Here is a 25,912-nt window from a genome sequence, read left to right as displayed (position 1 = left end):
TTAAATCTGAAGGCCCCTTAATACACCCTGGAGAGTGCTGGCACATGGCTGCCCAAAACCCCATCCTCCTCTGCTCCACTCTATCTGTCTGACTGGCAGTAGCTTTATCCACTGGACAGCACGCTATGCTCTCAGCTCAGGCACAGGCATTCTCCCAACCCGCGCTGCTAGGTTGCCCTGTTAACTTGAACCATGGGGGAGACTGGTCCAAATCAAAATGATGACATTGCAAGACGCTGTGAGCGCCTCCACCAGTGGCTGCTCCATTGCCAGCTTTAGCAAGGAGATTGTGCAACGTGCCCAGTTGTCCAATTGTTCTGCAGTCCACTAAAATGCTCATTAGTTTACAGTCTGTGCCCAAGGGGTGAAAAACTCTGGAGCACTTGGTGGCAGTTTCATGGCTCTGTGTTGCTTGAGAGGGCAGATAAGCTAGAGGCCCGACTCCAAGCATTTCAATGCAGCTGCATCTGAACTGCCTCAGCTACGGAGAATGGTCACTTTATACAAGGTTACCCTAATGCATGGCTGCTTTCCTCCCCCTCACCATGCACGTGCTTGTGCACTACCTTCAACCGCAGTGCAGTCCTTAGCTCCCCACCATCTTGCCTCAACTGCAGGGCAACCCTTGTGTTGCCCCCATGCCCAATGTGCCTTAACCTTGAAGTCCAACAGGCAACCCTGGCGAGTGCTGTGCAACTTTACTGCGCACTTACCTCCGAGTTCACCTCAAAGTGTGCCTGTACCAAGTGCATGCCTTATCCATGCTGTTGTGAAACACCTCAGATGATGCAGTGTGGGATGATGATTCTGGTGGGCTGGGTTTATAATGACATGCAGATGTATTACAATGAGGTTCCAGTCGCCCGATGGTGCGAAACGTGGCCCATCATTGAGGGGCTGAGTGGACAATTGCAAACTGGTTTCACCACGCCATGAAACCGATTTTTGGCCTTCTTGCCATATTGTCTGCTCACATTGCCAAACACGCCCGATGCCAGTGGGCACAGAAAATTGTGCCCAGTGTCTATTCATGGTAAAGTCGGAGACTGCTGCAATTGTCCCCAAGTGTAAATACTTTGCATTTTCTTCTCAATACAATTTAAGCCTTCCTTTGATCTCTAACAGTCAAACCACCCAGGCTTACTGTCAGGTAGACTTCATAACAGATCACAAAACCACCTTCATTTGCCCTAAATTTAAAGCTGCAATCTAAAAATATATTAATCTTATAAACCTCATAACTGTAACAGGTAACATGAAGTTACTTGATTTAAATAAATTGTGCAAAACTTATACAGGCAACAAGGGACAAATATTGAAGGAAATACATTAAAAAAGTTATTAAAACAGATTTTAAACAGTGTGTAAAAATGGCACTAAAGATGTCATAGCAGAAGTATTTTTTAACATAATCATAATAAAATTATAATTAATGGCCAAGTTACAACTTTGAAAGATGCAAGATGATAAAAGTGGTGAGGGGAAGGTACTCATTAGTTAATAACACTGGGGACAAAGAAATAAAATCCCTGGGCCAAATGGCATTATTAACATAAAAGTTTAATTAAACTGAAATCCATAGGAATATAGAATACAGCATAGGTTTAGCTTAAAAATGGCATAAAATAGGAAATGGGAAGTACTCAGTAGGTGTAGTTCTGCATCTCCCTAAATCAGTTGATGCAGAAACAATGTTCAAGCTTGTTAAATTTATAGATAGCACCATCATATGGAGTACAGTAAGAGGGGAGGATGTAGTTGCAGTACTGTGGAAGGTTTCTCAAAGGAAAGCTTTGCTTGACCAATCTGATTGAATTCTTTGAAGATGTAACAGAGAGAGTAGATTAAGATAATGCAGTAGATATAATCTAGATTTCTCAATTGGCCTTTGATAAGGTCCAAATAATACATTATGAATAATGTCAAACATCTGGAATAAGGGGACAAATGGTGGTACGGATAGCTAGCTAGCCATAAGACAGAAAGCAGAGAGCAGGGGTAAAGGGAGCAACTATTCAGAGTGGGAGAAGGTGAAAAGTAGCTTCCACAAGAAACAGTACTCGGGCCACTGTTGTTCACAATTCATATTAACTGCTTAAACGGTGAAATTAAAAATACAGGGTAGAGTAGTCCCAGCCCTGGGCTGGTGGGCTTGGAAGCAGGAGCTGGGTAGGGAAAATAGAGGTGGCAGCGTAACATTCTTGGGTAAGTACCCAGGTAAGTCTCACCTATGTAGCCCAAATCCTGAGTTCAATTTCGAAGGCATTCACATGGTGTACTGGCCAATGCAAATCAGCCCATTAGAAGTTTAAGCTTCCTGGGCAATTACAGTGCATGTGAGCATGCCAGGATGCCAGGACTTCAGCAGGGTCCTGACACGGAACACAGGCTTAAGTCCAAGATTTCACTGCTCTTGGAAGATTTGGGCGACCATTTTCAATATCAATGTGGAGAAGCAATTTTTAAAAAGGTTGAATGTTGAGATGTATTGCCAGAACAATACTGTCAAAGCCTGCAGAATTAGACTCATGGGACAGAATATTACGCTTGGTGTGTGGGTGCGCGCCCGACATGTCCGAGCGTAAAATTATGTGCGATGATGTTGGGCGTGCGTCCAGACGTCATCGCGCAGTCTCACAATATTTTGATAATTAAAAGGCCTATTAAGGCCATTAACAATCTAATTAAATTCAAATTTACGCTGCCCATCCAACCTAATGGTTGGCGGGCAGGCGAAAAGGCCAAGCGGCCTTTACATTTTTTAGGAAACCTCACCCGTGGATGGGATGAGGTTTCCTAAAGCAAATAAAAATCACATAAAAACTTTACACTTGAATTAAAAACATGTCCCTGCTCATGTGACAGAGTCACATGAGGGGACACGTTTCATAACATTCATAAGATTTTTAATTTTTTTTAAGCCAAAATCAATTCATCTGCCTGAGACAGCTCTCTGCCAATGCCACTTGCTTTTCACGTTGGGCGGGCCTTAATTGGCCCGCCAGCGTGAAATTGCCTTCCAGGCCCGATCGCGGGCGGCGGGTGGCTTCCCACTGGCCCCACCGAGCCAGCACGCCAAGGGCAAAATTCTGCCCTTGGTTACTTCCTCAAAAAATTCGATGCAATTTGTCAAACATGACCTTCCCTTAACAAATCCATGCTGACTATCCCTGATTAATCTGTGTCTCTCCAAATGCAGATATATTCTGTCCCTCAGAATTCTTTCTCGTAACTTCGCCACTACTGAGGTTAGACTGACTGGCCTGTAATTTCCTGGTCTATCCTTTCCTCCTTTTTTTACTAATGGGACAATGTTTACAGTCTTCCAGTCCTCTGGCACCTCACCTGTGGCCGGAGAGGATTTGAAAATTACTGCCAGGGCCCCTGATATCTCTTCCCTTGCCTCCCTCAACAGCCTAGGATACATCTCATCTGGGCCTGTGGATTTATCCACTTTTAAGGCCACTAAACCTGCTAGTGCCTCCTCTCTCTATGTTAATATCCCCTAATTTTTCACAATTCCCCACCCTAATGTCTATACCTGTGTCACCCTTTTCCATTATGAAGACCAATGCAAAGTATTCATTGAGAACTGTACCCATGTCTTCCAGGTCCACACAGATTACCTCTATGGTCCCTAATTGGTCCTACTCTTTCCCTAGTTATTCCCTTGCTCTTTATATATTTAAAAAGCCCTTTGGGTTTTCCTTTATTCTACCCACCAATGCTTTCTCATGCACTCTCTTAGCTTTCCTAATTTACTTTTTAAGTTCCCCTATGCACTTTTTATATTCCTCTAGGGACTCCGCCATATTGAGTCCACGGTACCTGCCATAAGCTTCTCCTTTTTTCTTAGTCCTAACCTTTATCTCCCTTGACATCTAGGGTTCTCCGGGCTTGGTCCCCACATTTGTCTTTACAGGAACATATTTGCCCGGTACTGAATCGATGCTGTGGCTTCATAATACATAGGGCTCTGCCCTCACAATAATTTCAAAAAGAAACGTGTATTAAAAAAGTTGCAAGAAGAGCAACAAAAATGATCCCAAGTGCAAAAGAAATGCACCATGAGGAAAGACTGGAGAGCAAACACTCCAAGGCCACTCTGTTCTTCCACACTTCTCAGTTACTCGCATTTATTGTGTATTTCCTTGCCTTGTTGCGCCTTGCAAAATTACTTCACCCTTCTCCGGGTTGAATCCTGTTTTCCACTTTTCCGTGCAACTGATTGAACCATTGATATCTTCCTGCAGTCTCAAGCTTTCCTCCTCACGGTCAACCATATGGCCAATTTTTGCATAATCTGCAAACTTCTTTATCATAGCCCCTACATTTGAGTCCAATATAAACTACCAAAAAGCAAGGACTGAGTACTGATTAGCCCTGTGGAACCCAACAGGTTATTGCTTTCCAGTCACAGGAATACCGATCATCTATTTTCCTTCTTGCTATTATGCCAATTTTGGATCCAATTTGCCACTCTCCCTTGGATCCCAAGGGTTTGAACTTTATTGACAGTCTGTCACGTGGGACCTTGCCAAATGCCTTGCTAAATTCTATGCAGGCATTCACTTCACTGCCATCATCAACCCAACCTGTCACCCCCTTAAAAAATTCAACCAATTTAGTCAGATGTGACCTGTCTTTTAACAAATTCTTGTTGACTTTTCTTGATTTATCTATGCTTTCTCAATGAAGGCTTACACTGTCCCTCAGAATTGATTTCAGTAATTTGACCATGATTGAAGTTAAGCTGTTTTATAATCACTAGAATTATCCCCTCCTCCTTTTGAAAACAATGGTACCACATTGGCAGCCCTCCAATCCTCTGGCACCACTCCTGAGGCCAGGGAAAATTCAAATATAATGGTCAGTTGCTTCCTTCTTTTGACAACCTGGGATATATTTCATCTGGGCCTGGTGATTTTTGGAGCCTCTTAGCTCAGTTGGCTAGATAGCTAGCATGTAGTTCAAAATAATGCCAACAGCGTGGGTTTGATTCTCATTCTGGCTGAGGTAGACTGGGCACCTGCCTCCTTGACCTGACCCTGAGAATGGAAGGCAATGCCAAAACAGCACTGACAAAAACTGCCAAGAAAACAGCTCAGGATGAAGTATCAGCAGACAATAAGCCAGGAACTTACCTTTGGGCAGAGCACACTACCATTCCTGATGATTTATCTGCCTTTCAAATACATCAAATCCTTAAATACTTCCTCTCTTAAAATGTTTATCCCATCCAATATTATACTTTCTTCCCTTTTAACAATGATGTCATCATCGTCCCCCACCTGTTTTTTAAGGCAGCTATGAAGTATCCATTAAGAACCCTGCCCACATCCTATCTGCTCCACACAAAGGTCACCTTTTTGGTCTCTAATAGGCCTTACTCCTTCCTTGCTCATCCTTCTGTTCTTTATGCAGTTATAAAACACCTTTAGATTTCCCTTGATTTTAGTTGCTGGAATTTTTTCATGCCCTCTCACCTCTACACTTTCTATAATCTTCCATGCCTTCTGTAGAATTAAGCTCTCAATGTCTGACATAAGCTTCTTTTTTTTTGCCTTATCTTGTCTTCCCTGCATCTAATCAGCCAGGAGGCTCCAGATTTGGCTGCCCCATCCATTTTCTTCGTGGGAACATGACTTCAATGTGCATGTAGTGAGAATGGACTGGTTGGATTGGGAGTATACAAGACATTTTTTTTAAATGAAAGAGCTGCTTCTTTAAAGGGCTTGTAATGCTGAAGAATAGACTTATCCCTGACCTGTCATCTAATGGTAGTTTAAAAGCAGTCCTTGTAGCCGGCTGACATTCAGCAGTGTTGCTGGGCATTCTTCATATTACCTTCTCAAAACCCTTGTGTCAAAAAGACTGACATGTGATATTTCCATTTGTATTTTCAATCCATGACCTCTCTGAAAAAAGATCTTAGTGTTGGCTGTATTATCATGGCAATTGTATTCTTCTGAGCTCCTATTCAGGTTTAGCTGTAACTGTCAATAGGAACCAATCATAGAAGGCCTTTTTGTACACTATATAATGTAAATTGGGCTACTACTTTAACTACTGCCTGCTCACTAAAAGTACCAATAGGCATAATCAGTTTTGGTTAAAAAATACCAACTGGAATTTCCAAGTTGTAAACCTAAAGATTTAACCCTGTCACACATGTGTCAAGCATTTGTGAACTTCAGGTTGCCTCAACATTATGAAGTCTTCATGTAGACCAATGATCCACTTACCCTGGAAGATGGCCCTCAAATTAACGTGGAGACCAATGTTTCACGATAGAAAACTAATATCATTACTACAGTGAGGCATGGATTTGCAATACTTACTCCCTCTTGTATTTTCAGTTTTGCTGCTCTTGGGGGCTGGCCTTTCACACTGTGTGCCCGACCATTCATTTGAACACCTGAAACGAACCAATTAAGGATGTAAAATTAATGTACTGCAACTGTTCCAACCTCCAGAGGAGAGAGCATCTTCAGATATCAGCAAGAGTGAACAGCATTTGGGAGCATGCATTAAGGTTTAGACAGCAGGTTTGTTTAAAAAGCAATGCTTTGAGGGGATGATTAGCTCTGATATAGGCCAACAGCATGCCATGCATAAAAGCAATTAATTTACAAGGCTATTGAAACATGCCACCAATGCATGATGAGTCTGCTGGAATTCAATGTTTTATAGCAAAGAACAGTGTTTGGCATAAGGTCAAAACCTACTTGCACTGAGGCTCATTAAATGCAGTTAAAGTGCAAACCCCTCCATTTTGACAGTAGTAATCACAAAGGTTCATTTTCTGGTCACATCGATCACTTTTAAACCCCACTGTGCATCTGCAGAGTTATAGAATATAAGTGATATTAAAATGCTGAATTGTATTATAGTGTAATTTTATTGATCCCCTTTCCTGCTGCACCAGTTTTTCACGAACAAGGATAGCTTTGCTGAGTTTAATAAACCTAATTAATTGAGGACCACTGTTACTACAGGAAGACACTAAATTGCCTCAGAGAAAAATTCACTTTGGTCCTTTCATCGACCATTTTTAAATTACTGTCACGTCAGTATATGGTTAGTGCATATTTGGATTGTGTTTATTTGAATATCATGGATATTGGTACAAATAATTACGTTTGTCCAGAAGATGTTACAACTGGCCTCAGGAGTCTTGAGTCTCATGTTCAAGAGGGCAATTGTCAACCCCAGATTCCAAGACCTGATAATCAGTAAATGATCTGTGGTGGAAAGCATGCGTGTTTGGGCATCAGATGAAAAAAGACTGGGGTTGGTTGTGATTCCTCCATAGTTAAATGTTAGCTGATACCCACTATCTAGACTTGTGGAAAAAGAATGGAGATTTGTACAAGGTACTGAAGCACTGCCATTGTTAGTCCCTGTGAAAATCTTCCCACTTCATATGATAGCATCTTTTAAAGATAAGTTAAAAGGGAAGATACATTTGTAAATGGATACTACACAGGACTAAAGTTGCAATGCAAAACAAATAAAAATCATGTTTGAGGTGCTTTTAGATTCTGTAACAATTTATAACTTGAGAAAAATAACCTGAACCTGTTAGTATTTTAACACAAGAGCAACCTTTCATAAACACATGCCAAGTCTCACACAAATGAACTGGGGCGATTTCTGCTGTTTGATATCTGTAGTGTGATTATATATGCCATCTTTATGCTTGACTTTACAATTTTGTTAAAAACAGCAAACAATGAAAACCGTCCCTCATGGTATCCTGCTGTGGTTGCTGAATAATGTTTTTCCTTCCCTCTAACCCTCTTTTAATCACTTCCTTAAACTTAACTTTTCTGCCACCTTTCCATTTGGTTGCTGAAGAATTTCAGCCAATTTACTTCACATTTACTATTTGTTCCCATTTGTTCCACCGCTGTTAAAGTTGTTAGGAGGGCAAATGCTGCTAAAAGGAGTCCCTTACCCAAATGTACACCCATTAACTCATTGGTAATTCTATGGAAAGCTGCTCCATTAAGAAACCTGAGACAAAAACCTTGTGGTCGCATATGTATCTTGGCTGTGTAGCCATGCAGCACCATAGAAGCTACAAGACATATGAAATAATTTCTTTTACCTCTTTCTCATATTACAATGGTAGTTATTTCTGATCTTTTTCTTTTCTTCCCTTCAATGAAAAATGCAAGTAAAACCTAAAGTTTACCACCCAGCACAACTTCGACAAATCCAAAACTATACTAGCTGTATTTGCTACATCCATTTTAAATTTTACTGCACGCTTTGAAACCCATCCGGCATTTTTTCTGAACCTTGAAACTATTTCTATTTCCCTGGCCTCTTCTACTGTATCCCTCTGAACGTCAATGTGAGAAGTGAAACTTTACACTCAAAATGTTGCCATTGCTTAATGTTTATTTTGTAAAGTGTATTGGCTAGTCAAAATAGTTGCATTTCTTTCATTTGTGTATGTGTATGTGTGAAAGGCAGAAAAAGAAAAAAATTAACATAAGAAGAAAATCGTGGAAGGATTGTAAAATTACTCAAGGGAAGGTTGGGGGAGGGGCTAGGGGGCACTGAATTAATCTGTTTAATCATGGTTATGCAATGCAGAACTTTTTAACAATACTAGGTACTGTTGTAGGGATATTTTGTAAAGAAAGTGTACTTTTTAAAAAATTTTACAAATGTTGCTTTCCACTCTAAAAACACACAAAATTCTAAACTAATGGGACAGTCTACTTGCTGAATATTATACCTATTGTTTTAAATCACACCTTGCAGATTTCCATGCCCAATTATGAAGGAGGGATGAGGCCTTTGAACTTTAACAGTGGGAGCCAATAAAAGCAGCTACAGAAACATGGCACAAAATATCTGTGTAGGAAATATTTGATTTGATTTTGGAAAGTGAAAGTTCATTCACCGCCCTGTGACATCAACTTTAGACTTTTCCTGATTCCTAGCCTTTCCAGTGTCCTTCTTACACTTTTTATTCCAAGTTTTGATCAAAAATAGGGTGCATATGATTATATTCATTCTGATACCCCTGATCCTGGCCTTAACTTCTGTGAATCATTTAGCTTTGACTTTTTGTAATTAAAAATATCCTTAACTCAGAGTTCACCCACTGGCTCTGTCACTCTCCTAACCTTTGACAGCTATCTAGATCTTAAGTTTTTGTGGAACAAAACAAAATCTATCAACCTTAATTTCCTTTTTGCTGACACTAATAATCTTGGTGACTTCACACTGTTCACCAAAGGCTTCTCCTGTTCTTTTGTGCAGATTAACACTATTGCAAGGTCCTTACAATCATGAATTCCCTCAAAGATCAACCTATCTCTGATTAGCTTGGTAATTTGGTTTCTTTCCTAAATCCTTTCCTTTCCTCCAGTCCTAACACTTATGCTGTATCCATCTTGTCTGATATTTCTGACCATAGTCTCATGTCTAACTAATAGAATCCCTCCAATACTTTTTACGGTATTGGTTGGCAGTTTGGAGGTATATTTTCCATCTGGTGACTATAAATGGGTGAAATAACTTGCACTATTTCTTAGTATAATATCTGCCCAACACACCTGATGCCTCCATCAGTCAGAAGCACTCTGAACAAATGTGATCTTTGCTGATAACATGTATTAATCCAACATCAGAGCTGCCATGCACATTTTTATTGATGTGTCCATCCTTAATCCTTCTTTATTCATTGACCTTACTATCCCCGCTGACTTGAAGTAGAACTACAATTACTCCTTCCTTGATAAAATTGATTCCATGAAGCTTGGTTTCTTCTTTCACATCAAGGTCATTTATATTCCTTCATGCCTCTATGAATTCAAGACTGCCCAAGATTTATACTAATCTAATATATAGGGAGGCTGTACTAGGATCTCTTGTGTACTTCTGAATAAGTCTGAAAAAAAAATCACTCTTCCACTTTTAGATTCTCCCTTCCACCTTTTATGTTTGCTTTGTTTTATTCATTACTGGCATGCTCAATAATCTTGTGAGATTTCCTCTTTTTGCCCTTTTCCTAAGTTTCAAATATGCTATCCTACACTTCCCCACATCTTCACTGTAATGAAATCAAGACTCATACCACAATCTCCTCTTGAACCCAAGTCATCCTTTCCTAGAATCTCAAAAAATGGTGAATTCCTTCCACACTTGGCCATTCTTTGATCATAAAACAATCAGGCATTTAAAGCCCAAACTTTACATCAGCTGTTCACTATTTATTAATTAATCTCTTCTCTTACTTTATTTGGTTAAGGTGAAATCTTCCACAGTCTTGGTCTTTCACCTTGGTTTCTCATAAGACAAAAGACTGTTCTTGTCATTGATCTTATATTACTGGTAAGTAAAGACCATGGGCTCATTATCTTTGTATCATTAGGTGCTCAACAGATTTAGAATTTGCATTATGTAAAATCAAAAAGCTTTTTTATTAAAAATGTAGTTACCAATGATGCAAATATGTAACTAGAATATTGTTGCAACTTAATTTTCATTATAAGGAATTTTGAAGCTAAGTTATGAACACTATAGATCAGTATAGTTCTTACATATCACCATTTTTTTTCAAAATAAACGATATCAATTAATTAAATGACTGTTGTCCTGGTAATCAGATTCAATATGAGGGAAGGTGGGATCATGCTGGAAATCAGCACAAAACAGCTGTTGCATGTGCAACACATGCCTGAAAATGTTGGTGCAAATCTTGCTAGAAATAGGGCCTGAATCCTCACTTGTGTAATAGCAGCAAGCTACAAGTGCCAAACTGGCCTCCCAATTCAGCTTTCCAGTCAGGCCCTCAAGAAGATTAGCCATGCGTTGGTGGGAGAAGAGCACGGGCTGGCAATGACCCATGGTATTGCAAGTTGCAGTTAGGCAAAAATGAACTTATCTTTTCACCAGTGGCCCCCAGATCTACTAGGCCACTGTAGAGCTGTAAAATCTTAGTGGAGCCTGTGTGGTGCATACTCCATTCAGTAAATGAGGAATTTTTTGAAACAGCTAGAAGGATCCTCACTAGCATACTCAAGGGGCCTTATGTACTCAGAGGGACAACCTGAGCACTTGGAAATTGCTGACTTCCAATTTGGAAGCATGTACTTTGGTGGAGATTGGCCACGTGAGAGCATGCCCACAAATTGGTTCCCACAATGTTAATTTTTTGCCGAATAATGATGGGGCCCAAGTTTTCCTCCAATAGATTTTGCTCCCCAAATAACAGTTAAAAATAAATTCTAAAGGATGTAGTAGGTTGGGATGCTGTCACACCAGTGTCAATATGTAGGAAATGAGAATTCTGACTTGGGTGGTGTCAGGTCACAGAAGCTTTAAATTATGATCTGGTTTTGCTTTGAATTCTTTCCTGTTTGTTAGTCAAAATCCAGAAAATCTCATAAAAATATCCCATTAACTACAGATATTCTAACTCATTAATGTGCCATGTGTTATTCTGTGTCATGGCTGTTAGAAGAAAAATAATTTGATAGTGAAACATGTCCAATAGATAAGTTTAGATAATCTTTGACTTTGCATATTTTCCACTTGTTAAAGAGCACCTCAGTTATGGTTGTTTTATATTTATCTGGTTTATCTGACATCTTGCTGCATATTGTTGTGTTTTTAAATATTCACAGAAATATATTGAAATAAGTAGCAAATAGCAAAAAGAAATATATTTATACCAAATTTCCTAAATTACAACAGTGACTACATTTCAAACATACTCGATTGGCTGTATAATGCTTTGAAGCATCAGGCGGTCATGAAAAGAGTTATTTAAAGCACACCCTTATTTTCTTTTCTTGTTACATGATACCAGTGAGGGAGGTAACATCGTGAATCAAATATTGTTATCTTGCAGCACTCAATAGTGATGTTACACTTTAAGGAAACTTAAAATATATTAAGACAAGCTGACAATGTTCAATAGAAGAAGCCTAAAGTTAGCAGAACCAGAGTATGAAGTGCACTCAAGTACACAGAAATATAGCAAGTGATGCCTGCAGTGGCCCGAAAGAAATAAAACAGAAGCAGGTCTGGTAACATTGCACAATTTCTAAGGTGTGAACTTTTCAATCACAAGCCATATTACTGACACAATCATTCAAGCCAAAATATATATATATATGAAAAATCACAAGCTATGTCTGTTACAAGGATCAAAAAGGGCAGCCAAGTGGCATTTAATGTGTTCTCTCTTTCTTCCCTTCTTTTCACTATCTTTCCCTCACTTCCTACGTCTGTTTTCTTTTTGTAATTTTCGAATTGTTTTCAGTCTGTGGGACTTGTGGATGCTTTCTGTCATGACTGGAGTACCAATGCCAACGACAGAAGCAAAACAAATGCAGCATTTGTGATGGTAATGAATGCCTTCTTCCAAAAGCTATAAGGTCCATTATTTTAATGGAGTGTTTTCACTAACAATAAGACTGCTAGAATAATTCTACAACTCCATCATTATCTCGGTCTATCCCTCATTCTCCAGCAAGAAGAAAAAGATAATTGAAATGTTGGGGCCATGGAACGAGAGATTACAATCTGCCTCCTCAAGACACTGTTGAATCCAGGTAAATTATAAAGTTCAAAATATATTATATTTCATCCAGGGAAGGGAATCTGACAACCCTGTTCAGCTTAACCTGAATATGATTTATCCTTAACGTCCTGTTAGTTGCATTAGTTGTAGCAATTATCCTGTGTTTCTGATGAGATGTTAAACTGAGGCCCTATCAGCCTCCCTAAGTTGATGTAAAAAGTCTCATGGCACTGCAAGAAGAAAAGCAAGGAGAGGTCTCCTGGTAGCTTAGCCAACATTTATCCCTCAAACAACACCACCAAAATGATGCTAACTGATCAGTCATCTCATTGCTATTTGTGGGACTTTGCTGTGTACAAATTGGCAGCAGTGTTTGTCAACGTTACAATAATAACTGAACTTGAAAAGTAATTTATTGGCTGAGGTGGCACTGCAGGTGTTCTGAGGTCATGAAAATTACTTTTTGATGGCACATTCTTTCTTAGAAGTACAGCAAAAAAACCCCAATGATTGTACAGAGATCTATGCAATTTTGAAATGAACCGTAAAGTCCTCCAGTACACAGAAGTACAAAAAAACCCAGAAACAATTCATATGAAAAACTTGAATGTAGTGAAATGGAATCTAGCTATATGGCAACTATAATAATTGGCATTAATGTTGGTTAGATTGCACCTAATCCACAGTAAATTGAAATCTGGGTAAAAAGATTTAAAATTGCAAGACATCCAATAGATAGATTTAAATAGTTTGTGATTTTGGAACTATAGTGATATATAATGAAGTGAACACTTTAACACATTTCACAGATAAGGATCATTAATTTCAATTCAAACGTTTATTTTGTTAGTTTATCCTGGATGCTATCAGAACAGAAATGAATTTTAATGTCTTCAAACATAATTTAATAGGAGGAATGTTTTATACAGAATTAGCAGAAATTTAAAATACGTGTTTACTGTTAAGAGCTCAATCGTTCAACGGTTGGAGAGGATGAAAGAAAATAATCATGAAATCATTGCAGTTGAGAATCATTCAGAAATGATTTGAACATTTAATGAAAAAATATTTGAATGTTGAGTATTGCTTTGAAATTTTCCTCCAATTCTATTCAAATCAGTTTTTCAACAATTCTTATTCCTCCGTACCCCAATGAACCAATATATGATTATCTCAGTGAAATGTTGGCATAGCACATTCACAGCTTCAAAAATATGCTATAAAGGGTTTGCAAGTGTAATCCAAACTGTTGCACTTTTTATAAATACCACCTTTTGTCTCTTTTTGAATTAGTCTCAATTTTAGTCAGTCCTTCAGTATGCTACTCCTCCCGTACAATTCATTATTAGACATCATAGTCTTCTCCAGAGATTGAGCCAATGATTTACTGCTACACTTGCATTGATTCTCCTCACCTCCATTTACAGAACCCTCTCCCCATGTTCTAACTGAGACCAGAACCCATTGGGCAGGATTTCCCGCTCATCAGGTGGGCGGGCCCAGGAACGGCCGCAAGATGGTCTGCCACCCACGATTGGGCTCTGACTGTGATTTCGCTGACTCAGTTACATGAGGAGGGACGTGAAAAAAAAAATGTTAAAAATGTTTTAGTTTTCTTTTGTAACTGTTGGAAACCTCAACCCACCAGTGGATGAGGTTTCGTAAAAAAGGCAAAGGCCACCTGGCCTATCCGCCCTCCTGCCAACCAAACGGTTGAACGAACAGCAAAAAATACAAATAAATTAATTGCTTAAGGGCCTTAATAGGCCTCTTAACTGTCAGTGAGGCACGCTGCCGCCTCTCGCATGCGCCTAATAAAAGTGAGGAGGATAGCCTTAGATTACAGGAGGATATAGGGCTGGTCAGATGGGCTTATCAGTGGCAAATGGAATTTAATCCAGATAAGTGTGAGGTGATGCACTGGGGCAGAATAAACAAGGCACGGGAATACACGATGAATGGTAGGACCCTGGGAAGTACCAAGGATCAGAGGGATCTTGGGGTGCATGTCCACCGGTACCTTAAGGTAGCGGGACAGGTAGATAAAGTGGTTAAGAAGGCACATGGGATACTTGCCTTTATTAGCCAAGGAATAGAATATAACAGCAGGGAGGTTATGCTGGAACTGTATAAAACATTGGTTAGGCCACAGCTAGAGAATTGCGTGCAGTTCTGGAATCCGCATTAAAGGAAGGATGTGATTGCCCTAGAAAGAGTGCAGAGGAGATTTACCAGGATATTGCCTGGGCTGGATAGTTTTATTTATGAGGAGAGATTGGATAAACTGAGGTTATTTTCCCTGGAGCAGAGGAGATTGACGGGGGACATGATTGAGGTGTATAAAATTATGAGGGGCATAGATAGGGTAGACAGGAAGGAACTTTTTTCCTTGGTGGAGTGATCAATAACCAGGGGGCATATATTTAAGGTAAGGGGCAGGAGGTTTAGAGGGGATGTGAGGAAGAATTTTTTCACCCAGAGGGTACTGGGAATCTGGAACTCACTGCCTGAAAGGGTGGTGGAGGCAGAAACCCTCGTAACATTTAAGAAGTGTTTCGATGTGTACTTGTGATGCCATGGCATACAAGACTATGGGCCTAGAATTGGAAAATGGGATTAGAATAATTAGGTACTTGTTTGACTAGTGCAGACTCAATGGGCCGAAGGGCCTTTTTCTGTGTTGTAGACCTCTATGGCTCTAATGTAAATACAAAGAGAATCACTTCAAGTTGAAACAAATGAAAATAATTGTGGTAAACAATGCAATTTTATGCCCACAGGTAGACTTAGCCCTGAATCAAAGGGAAGGTGTAGCCAAAATGGAAATTAGTTGTATATGCATCACATTGTACATGCACCTTTGTTCCTGTATTAATACTGATGTAGTAGATTCTACCTTGCACTGTACATAGAGAAGATATAATTATATGACAGCATTGATTCAACTGGCAGCAGCTCCATAATATAAAGGGAGCATTGAACCATTGCTCTTGCTCTTTATGAATGTGAACTCCAGCCCCATTCAGTTACGGCCTTGTTATTCATCCCGTTCTCTCATTTACTGTATGCTTTATTGTTTTGCCTAGCGATGTTAATATTCTTCAGCACTGACTAGTAGTGTGAGTGAGCACTTAATTCCTTTACCGCTGCCACTCTGCCTGAATAATGTGCTAAAAATCAAAGAAAGGAGACATAAATCTTCATTTACTGTTCTAGGGGCTGCAACTGGGAAAGTGTTAATAGTGAAAGAATAAAATGACAATAATGGCGCAAAAGATTTATCAAATGAACACGATTTGGCTTAAAGGGGAATCAATACCTCAATATAATAACTTAGATAGCTTCATTGTTGCATTTTTATTTACAACATGATGCAGCTAGCCACAATGCAATGGCATAATTTATGTGATAATTCTCATACTTTGGCACTATTATGTCCCTTGTGAATGACATCAAGACAAAATGATGAGATCAATGCTCTGCTTCTCAAGCACTGAGGGATTATAATTGTTTCCATAAAAAAATGTTGACTAGTACCACATAATAAAAGATGCAAGAGCCATCTGAATTAGCAATGGGATCAAGGAACAATAAGACATGGCTTTACTTGGCTTTTATAAAGTAGCATTCAGGTGGATATTTGACATGTCAAAGTGCTGTTTTAGCTCAATGAATGGGATACCTACTTTTCTTTATATTAGATTTTTAGTAACAAATACTTGATGAAAACAAAGGAAACCCATGAGATGCTGACATACATTAGGATTGTAAGAGCAAAACTTATGAAAATATTTGTCCACAGTTGAGTAAGTTAACATACGATTATGTGGGTACGCAAAATACAGAAATGTAATTTTTATTTTAACACTTAGCATGACATATATTAGTACAAAGTGAAATTCTGAACCAAAAGAGATGATTGGGTTGCTGTAAAATACATTGATCATATCTCATTTGTAGCAATGTATTTAATTCTAATCCCCAATCATGAGGATATTTATTGGTAGCTTTCAAAGGGAACAGACGAAGCAACCAAGATGATTTCAGCTATAAAGATATATTTTTTTCAGAATTGATTAAGAAAGTTGGGCAGGAACTGTGTGTGAAGGCTTTGAAGTGGTCCAATTTTAAATGTTCATGTACATAAAGGGATTGATAAGGTTGATGTAGCCAAATTATTCACTGTGGTAAAAAGCTCAATTAGCAAAAGACAAAAGTTAACAATTAGGAATTTCAGGCAAGGAAAGGTTAGTAGGGAAGACCGCTGAAATGAATAACATAAGCTGATTAAAGTGGCAACAGATGTGGTTCGAGAGATTGGGTTGAAGAAAATAGCAAAATGTTGAGTCAACAGAGTACAATTCAATGAAAAAGTTGGTTATAATGATACTCTCCTGAAATTGGTGATATTGAGTTATTAATTCTCTCTTCTACTGGAATGAATAGCTTCACTTGAGTAAAAATTCTCAGATCCAAAATTCTTTGCTCCACAGAGCATACTCCCTCATGAATGAGTCACACATTAGGCTGGAATCTGGAATGATATATTCTGGCCCTGCATATGAACTTGCAGAATGGCATGCCTAACCCAAGCAGAATCAATTGCCACAAGATGGGACCTGCCTATGTCGGGATTTTTCTGCTTTCCTGGCCCCCAAAGGGCCTCAGTATATGGTGGTGGAGGTTCGTCAGACATGCCTACCAGTAATTAACATAAGGAGGGCCCACCTGGTGATGCAGGCTGGTACTGTGGCCTCGTATGCAGAAGGAGAATAGAGTTTAAAGCAAAACTTACAGTAATTATTTAACAACTGGGGTAAATGGGAATACCTGACCTCTGTTTTTTCAGGGGGTTTGACATCTTGCCCTCCCCTCAGGGTCAACCACTACTCTGCTTCTAAGGTGCCCGCCATTAACACATATCCCATGAACTTTGGTAGAGCCAGCATCAGCAGTCAAGTGCTAATAGGCTAAACTACATATATTGAAGTTTGCTGACTTTTGTTATGTAGGCAAATTTGTGGAGTTGTCCAGAACTGCTGGTCATGACAGTTCCTCCATATATTGAATTAGAAGTTATTTAAGTAATAAAACAAAACTATTCTATTGCCATTGTTCTGAAATACACATATTTTTCCTCAAATTAAAAGGTAAATGGACTTAAATTATTTATCAGCATATTAAACTCATCCTAAGATATATTGCTACTTTAAAGGATATATGTCTATTATAAGTTTAAAGTACAGATTATACACTTACACACACGTGGGCACTTCAGAGTGTGGGCCCAGCTGGCAAGTGCCACCATTGTAACAGTATCCATCACAAGACAGGCAGCTGGATGCAATCCTTCCATTTGTGCAACTGTATCAACAAAGTGAGACTAATGTCATTCCAGATTATGCTACAAGAACCATAATTACAGGCGCCTGTATGTATTCAATGGAATGCTCTGTTGCACAAGAAATTGCTTACATTGAGTCAGAAAATATTTTTCCATGAGAGTGAACAATAATTTCACTTTAGTGAAAAATACATCAATGAAATCCAACTGAATGATCAATTTGCTGCTTCACATAGCCAGTTACACAAGTTTTGTGCTGTTAATCGTTCAGAAATTTTACATCACAGTATTTCAACCCTATTGCTAAGTCCTATTTTATAATGTGAGTTCAGTATCCTAACATTAGAGTTTGGGTTTCTAAGAAAAAAAACACTGGTAATGGTAGCAATATCATGATACCCAGTGCATGGACATACTTATGTGTATACCAGCTTCATATTGGGAGCATTTCCAAGTCAGCAAAAGGCTGAACGACTTCTTTTGAAATTGAAATATGCTGATATAGATTGAGTTTGAAATTTGAGGTCCAGTTGATCAAATATGTTTTAGAAATGTCCCTACTCTGTAGTTATAGCCTACAGTCACGCCACATAGCTATGCAAAGAGCTACAATATGTGAAGATTTCCTCTGTGTGCTATGTGTAAGAAAAGCGTAAACATATTTTTCTACACTTAGAGCAGAAGTTATCTTCCCCGGTGTCATTATCATTTGAATTTAATGTGCTTCTCTGATGATAGTAAAACAAAGCTACATCTACACATGAAAGGAATCCTCTGGGCCACATATAGCAACAACCGGATTGCATTAGCACTCCCTGTAAAAGCCACTTTTCCTTCTTCAAACGAGCAGTCTTTTTTTAAGCTTGCCATTCTTGTAAAAAATCAAGCTCTATCAACCTTAGCCTTTCACAGACTGAGTCATTTTGAGGGAGATATGTGGAAGCAGTCAATTTCTTTATTTTATAGCAGAAATTGTTAGGAGATCCTACATGTGTCAGCTTTCCTGGGTGACACCAGGCTGCATATGACATATTTTTTCTAAATACACAAAGCATTCATCTAGTGCCTTACCCAGCATTATAAGGGATGTGTTAATTGAACAAAAACATTACAATAGTGGATGAGTTTCATATAAACAGACTAGGTATTCATATGCTAATATTGTACAGCATAATTGAGCCACTCTTGTGTTTTACCCAACATGAATTGTAATCAGATTGAGTGGGTCTCAGTGGTAACAACATAACTGCATTAATTTCAGATTCTGTAGCTCCATATTACCACTTTCCTGTTAGCCAATTCAATTCAACATAAAATTAATTGTGTAACATTGATATAAATTACTGGACATGAGTTCAAACATCAAGCGCACTGTAGCATTTAGTCACAGGAGATTTCACTGTTACACAGATACAAATAAACTGATGGATACAGGACCTGAATTCCATAGGTACAGTGGAAGTGAATCCTCTAACATCAAGGCACCATTTAGCCAACTCTGGCACCAAGGAGTCCGAGTAAATCTGAACTTATCGGCGATCAAGGAGAAAATTCTCCAATATCTGGAGTCATAACTGACACAAAATAAGATGCAAAAGGAAAATACTACAGATGCTGGAAACACTCAGCAGGTCTGTGGAGAGAGAAAAACAGCTGGCTGAATCTTCACAGTGTGGTAGAGGCAGGGTCAGAGGCTGGTGTGCGGCAAATTCTCATCGCCACAGGGCATGCCAGCTTTCTGACCTGGTCCTGCCTCCCAGTGGTGGAGTGTCATATAGTGGGTATGGGTAAACCACTTGAAAGTGGCCATTAACTGAGGATACAAACAAGCCACTTGAGAGCTCTTTAAAGGTCAAAATGAGATTTGGAGTCATGGAGTCACAAATACATCCACGAAGAGGAGGTGGCAGCACTGCAGGGGGCCAGCCATTGAGGTGGCATCAATTCCCTAACAACGAATAAAAGGGGGAAGGAGCAGGGGACAGTTTAAACATTGGCACATGGTGGCCATTGTGTGAGCAGAGTCTGCAGACTTGCAAAGAGTTTACTGTGTAGGCTTTGGGCTGACTCGGGGAGAGGGCACCTACAGGGGTTGGTGAAGTATTGTGGGGGTGGGGATGGTTCTGGCAGCTGGGGTCCAGGCAGCTGTTACAATGCAAGTAAGGCCATCTCTGAACTTGGGCTTCAGCCATTCAAAGTTGGCGATGAGCAGCCTTGAGGAACAGCTGCTCCAAAACAAATGCAGCCCCTTGATCCTGAGAGACAGAGGTGATACCTGAGGAGCACAGAGGGCATTAAGGTGCAACCCTCACTATTGGATCTACTGCCAAAGAATCAGCTTCTTGGGCATGTCGGAGCTGCAGTATGGAGGCAATAGGTTGCTGCCTGAAGTGTCTTCTGGAGGAGGACTTCAAACTTGACCTGTCACCAGCATCCATGAAATTGACAGTGGCGCTGAGCTTCTTTACTTCTGGGTCACTTCAAGGGGTAGCAGCAAACCTGTGTGACATATCACAAGCAGCTGTATCAGTGCATCAGGTAGGTGATGGATGCCTTGTATAAGAAGGCATTGGAGTACAATGAGTTCCAGGCTGATGGGGCCACAAAGGCACAGAGAGCTGCAGGATTTGTCTCCATCGCTGAATTCCTTCAGGTGCAAAGGGTTATCAGTTGTATCCATGTGGCCATCAAACACAAGGACATAAGAAATAGGAGCAGGAGTAGGCCATCCCCTCAAGCAGGCCATGGACTCCTGAATATGAGGTTCTAGTGCTTTGAACAGTCAGGGGGTTCCCTCCAGTAGACTCCCTCGAGGGTTTCTTACAATGTTGTGTTTTGCTGTGCTCTTCAAAAAATGGCCCTCCTGAGAGGGTGGATCTTGACAAGGGGGATGCAGAGGAGCGGCACATGCCTTTGGAGGAGAAAGGAGTGGAGGAGGAAGAAGTGGTGAAGCATGATAATCTTGCAGTGGAAGATTTTCCACAGGTCCAGCTGAGGTGTCAACTATTGACCAGCACGGCGGGGAAGCTCGCACTGCACTAATCCAAGCATGTCTCACCTGAGGGTGCCTCACCCTGGAAGGCATTTGGCTCAGAAACTCACCTTCCTCACAGTATCCAAGATGCATATGAAGTATAAGTACTCTTTTTCCCCATAACAGCCCTGACCACCATCTTTGCATTGCATACCCACGCCATCAATCTGGTGCCTCAGTGCCATCAAAACACTGGAAACATGTAGTCTGGATTCAATGATTAACTATTTCATTATATTAAGTCATCCAAGTGAACCACAAAGTGAAACTACTGATGTGGCCACTTGTGCTGTGGATAAGGCTGAAGTTGAGGAAGGCTGCTCTCACGTGTTGCCTGTGGCTGAGATATCTGTGGCAACCTTTTCAGTGGTGCCAGTAAGGGTGGGGTGGGAGGGGGGCACTGCCATTGACTGCCCCACCCCTGACAATGGAGGAGTAGCCTTGGTCACAGGGGCCTTGCTGTATAGATGTTACCTCTATTAGAGGTGGCAGTGTGGGAGGAGTGTGGGGGGGGGGGGGGGGGGGGGGGGGGAGGTGTGGTTGAAGGCAGTGCCCCAAGATGGTGGCTTTCATCACTGAAAGGCCCAGGTATTTCATGGCGCTCATGTCTGTCACAGGGAACCACCAGTTGGGGCGCAACTGGTAGCTACTTCATGCGTCTTTGCTCCATCCATACCATTGAGGGGTCAAAGCTACAGAAAATGGCATACATTCTCAGCCTGCTAAGATGTTTTTCTTGCATCCACTCATCATGATGTCCCATATGGCACTTCATGAGCTTGGCCATTCTTTGAATGGTTGAGTTCATGCGCTCATGCAGCTGAGATGTGATGGAAGACATCTCATGAATGGACTCCTCCATTCTCTGCCCATGACTCTGAGTATTAACATTTGGGCACACATCTCCAGATGTTGTAACAGAAAAACGGGTCTTGTGTGGCAATGTCAAGGGCTCCTCCTTCATGGATGTCAGAGCAACGACATTTGCCACTCCACCACCAGAGTGTATTGTGTGATCTTCTTTCCTGCATAGCGATGGGTAAGAGAATGAAGACCACGACACCCTCCTTCACCGCATCCAGTGCAATGACATGTGGCAGAACTTAGCCCTTGATGGGTGGGCAGGCAGCCGATCGCTGGCACCGAAATGGGCCCTGCCGCCATTTTACGTGGGCAGGCCACCCGACGGGAAGCACTATGCACTTCCTGTGCGGGGGGGAGGGATTCCCCAACTGTCAGCGTGCACTCTTTCATGCATGCGCACGAAAGAGCGCAGGTCTCCCTGAGACTTAAGTGCTGTCTCAGGGAGATTGGTGACAGTGCTTAAAACTTTAAAAATAGGAAAATAAAAAAATTATTAACATGTCCCCCTCATGTGACAATATCACACGAGATGGGACATGTTAATAAATATCACAAAAAACTTTATTAAACTTTTTAAAAACAGACATGAAACCTCATCCGGCCAGTGGATGAGGTTTCATGTTTTTTCAGAAGCCCGCTGGGGCTCCTGGCCTGCCCGCTAGCCTTAAGGTTGGATGGGCAGGGCCTTTAATTGATTTAACTACCTGTCAATGGCCTCAATTGGCCATTGACAGGTCGGCGGGTGGACGGCTGATTTCACTGTCCGCCCGCCTTCCTGAATATTTAAATGGGGCGGGATGACATCGGGGGTTCCTCCCGACATCATCCCGTGTCATTATCACATTGGCGAGCGGGCCCCACCCCCAGCTCGCTGACGGAAAAATTCTGCCCATAGTCTCCAATGTAACATCCTCCACATGTACTTATGGTGAGAGCTTTTTCCTTGGCTGAGAAGTGCACCTGGGCACACATATGGAGCAGAATGAGGGATGAGGTTTCATGTCTGTTTTAAAAAAGTTTAATAAAGTTTTTGTGATATTTATCAACATGTCCCATTGTCACATGAGGGGGACACGTTAATAATTATTTTATTTTTCTATTTTTAAAGTTTCAAACACTGTCAGCACTCTCCCTGAAATGAAAATCCAGACCAATATTTCAGGTCTGTGACCTTTCTTCTGACTTTCTGAAGAAAAGTTACAGACCTGAAATAATAAACCTGTTACAAAAGAGAATGGCTGTGGTCATTGGAGGCTGATCATCTCAGCCCCGATATCACAGCAGGAGTTCCTCAGCGAAGCACCTTAAATCCAATTATCTTTGATTACTTTATCAATGATCTTCCCTCCATAATAAGGTCAGGGGAATGGTTTTTCACTGATGGTTACATATTGTTTGGCTCAATTCACAATTGCTCAGATAATGAAACAGCCCATGCCTCTATCCATTAAAACCTGGACAATATACAGGTTTGGGGGGTGATAAGTGCCACGTAACATTCACATCACACAAGAGCCAAGCAATGATTGTACCTAACAAGCGAGAGGCTAGCCGTCTCCTTGACACTCAAGTCAACTATCATCAACATCCTGGGTGTCCCCACTGACTGAAAACTTAACTGGAACAACCACGTAAAGGCTGTGGCTACTAGAGCAGGTCGGAGGCTGGGTATTCTGTGACAAGCGGTTCACCTGTTGACTCGCAATGCCCATGCATATAATGCACAAGCCAGAATGGGATGGAATGCTCTCCAGTTGTCTGGACAGGTGAAGCTGCTGTAACACTTCAGAAACTCAGCACCATCCACAACAAAGCAATTTGCTTGATTGACACATAATCCACTAGTTTAAACACCCATTTCCTCCACCATACTCTGGCTGCAGTGTGTACTACCTAAAGATTGCAGTGCAACAATTCATCAAGGTTTCTTCATTAGTACTTACAAAACTCCATCTCCACCACTTTAAAGCACAAAGGCAGCAACTTCCCTTTGAAGTCGCACACCATCCCAACTTGGACATGTATCTCAAATTCTTCACTGCCTGCCACCAACTACTCAAAAACAATGAGGGGTGGTCAATAAATACCAAGCTTGTCTATGAAGTTCATATCCCAAAGAGACTTTTATTTGAAAGCTAGCACTTGATGGTAAATTATATTTCCAAGGGAGTTTTTTAAAGAAGCCACTGATGTAAATTCCTGTATGGAAGCTAGGTGGTGCCGCAGACTAAAATAGCAATGCATCCTCACCCTCGGATTACGAAGTAGGAAAATAGTCAAAATAGGCATAATATTATCAAGAATTTTTTTTTGGGGGGGAGGGGGTGTAGTTTAACTAAAATTAAAGTAGCATTCCAGCCAAAATATGTAAATTGCCCTAAAGATGAAGGAATGGCACGCTAATAATCTGAACTCAAAGCTGTTTCAACAAATCAAGCAACTTGCAGAAAATGAATAGAGGTCGCCTGCAGTGCCCAGTACCATTAGCTGCGGTATTGGCTTGCTCATACTCTTAATGATAATGCTTCTCAATATGTAACAAAATGTTACTTACTTGCAGGCCACCCGTCCTGTCTCTTTGTCCACAATACACTGTCCACTGTGGCATACAGCACATTTATCCACTTCACATTTTGCTCCTTCAAATTGTGGTAAGCAGATGCATTGCGCACTGCCATCATTGTTAATTCTGCAGATTCCTAAATTCATGCAGTAGTTATGGCACACATCTGGAATAGAATGAAATGCAAATTGTAATTTGAGTTAGAGTAATAAATTAAACAATAAAAATTATGATAATGACAACTGTGAGCATTTTCATTGAAAGTAATCCTGTTTTGAGTACATTTGCTTACTAACAATTCAGAGGTTTCTATTTTTAGAAGGTGGCTGGGTTTTTTCCTAATAAGGAATACTGTCAGGGCTGAACATAAAATCATTTTAAGGGTTTCTCATTTCGAGATTACCCCAATTTCACTTATGTCATTATCTCCACTCACTGTTGCTTAGTACAATCTTCTCCATGGCAAATTTGTAGGGACACCTACGAATCATACCTACTACCAGTTTGGTAGATACCCTCATATCAATTCTCGAACAGCAAATAAATCTTTATTTGTCATTGCATTGGTTAATTTGCTAAAAGCACATGTTGATTCAAAATCCAGCTGATTTTTTTTTACGTGAATTGCTTCGAAGTTATTTCATGTAAACAGTCTCAATGCCAGATAAAGGGAATATACCTCTATGATGGAGAATCACAAAGCAGCACAGTTGTTGCTGGGGTAACGTTTATTACTGAATCTTAACAGAATGAAATAAATGTGTTGATCAGTGCAAACGCCTTCTGAGTGCAATTTAATTGATAAATTAATTTTACATTTAATTCAATGCACTTTAGCTATTTTGCAAAAATACAAAATAATCTGAAAGAAATGGCTTGCAATTTTAAAACAAGGGCAATATGTGCATTGAATTTGGTTGGACTCAAACACAAGTTTTGAACATCTGAAGATTTGAGGAGCAATTTTCTATCTATTGGTAATTTTGTGGCTAGGATACTATCACATGCAAAATCTTAGGCATAACTCCCACTGGATATTATTCATGTAGCATATAGCAATTGATCCTGTCTTTCAACCTTATCTTTAAAAATGTCAATCTCACCTTAACCATATATTCAATGAACTATATTCTTAATGGTGACACAGCTTAACTGTTTGGAAGGAGGTGGGGAGGAAATTCTTTCTAGCATCAAGAATCATTCCAGGGTCTGTGACCTTGCACTAAAACAACAATCACTTACATGTCTATCTTGCTCAATAACATATACAGATGTCTCAGAGTGCTTTACACAGGAGGAGTAGATAATAAGTGGCCATGGCATGAGCAGGAGGAAGAAAAGGAGTTGGGGGGGGTGGGGGGGTGGTGGGAGCGGTGGTGGTAGGGGTGACAGTGCAGGATGGGATAAAAGAATTGCTAAAGACAAAGATCTTTGAAAGCACAGATAGAGTGGCAGCTAGGGTTGAGTTACTGAGGGAAGATAGTTAATCATGCAGTTCAGTTTTGTGCACAGTCCAAATAACCTGTATGCACTTACATTACTCAGTCTGTCCAC

General features: G+C 40.4%; 1 protein-coding gene across 1 annotated transcript in view; it reads right to left on the bottom strand.

Annotated features, from left to right (window-relative positions):
- Nucleotides 1-25,912, bottom strand: part of LOC121284946 (low-density lipoprotein receptor-related protein 1-like) — a 1,922,347-nt gene that overhangs the window by 11,158 nt on the left and 1,885,277 nt on the right. The window contains exons 84-87 of the mRNA XM_041200912.1: nucleotides 24,350-24,524; nucleotides 17,813-17,917; nucleotides 6,729-6,842; nucleotides 6,342-6,418 (exon numbers count right to left, since the gene is read on the bottom strand). Coding sequence (XP_041056846.1) covers nucleotides 6,342-6,418; nucleotides 6,729-6,842; nucleotides 17,813-17,917; nucleotides 24,350-24,524 — 471 coding nt within the window. The remainder of the gene's footprint in view (nucleotides 1-6,341; nucleotides 6,419-6,728; nucleotides 6,843-17,812; nucleotides 17,918-24,349; nucleotides 24,525-25,912) is intronic.

This window comes from Carcharodon carcharias, chromosome 12, assembly GCF_017639515.1.
Source record: "Carcharodon carcharias isolate sCarCar2 chromosome 12, sCarCar2.pri, whole genome shotgun sequence".
In the NCBI taxonomy this organism is placed as follows: domain Eukaryota; kingdom Metazoa; phylum Chordata; class Chondrichthyes; order Lamniformes; family Lamnidae; genus Carcharodon; species Carcharodon carcharias.
This window is presented reverse-complemented; position numbering and strand designations above follow the sequence as displayed.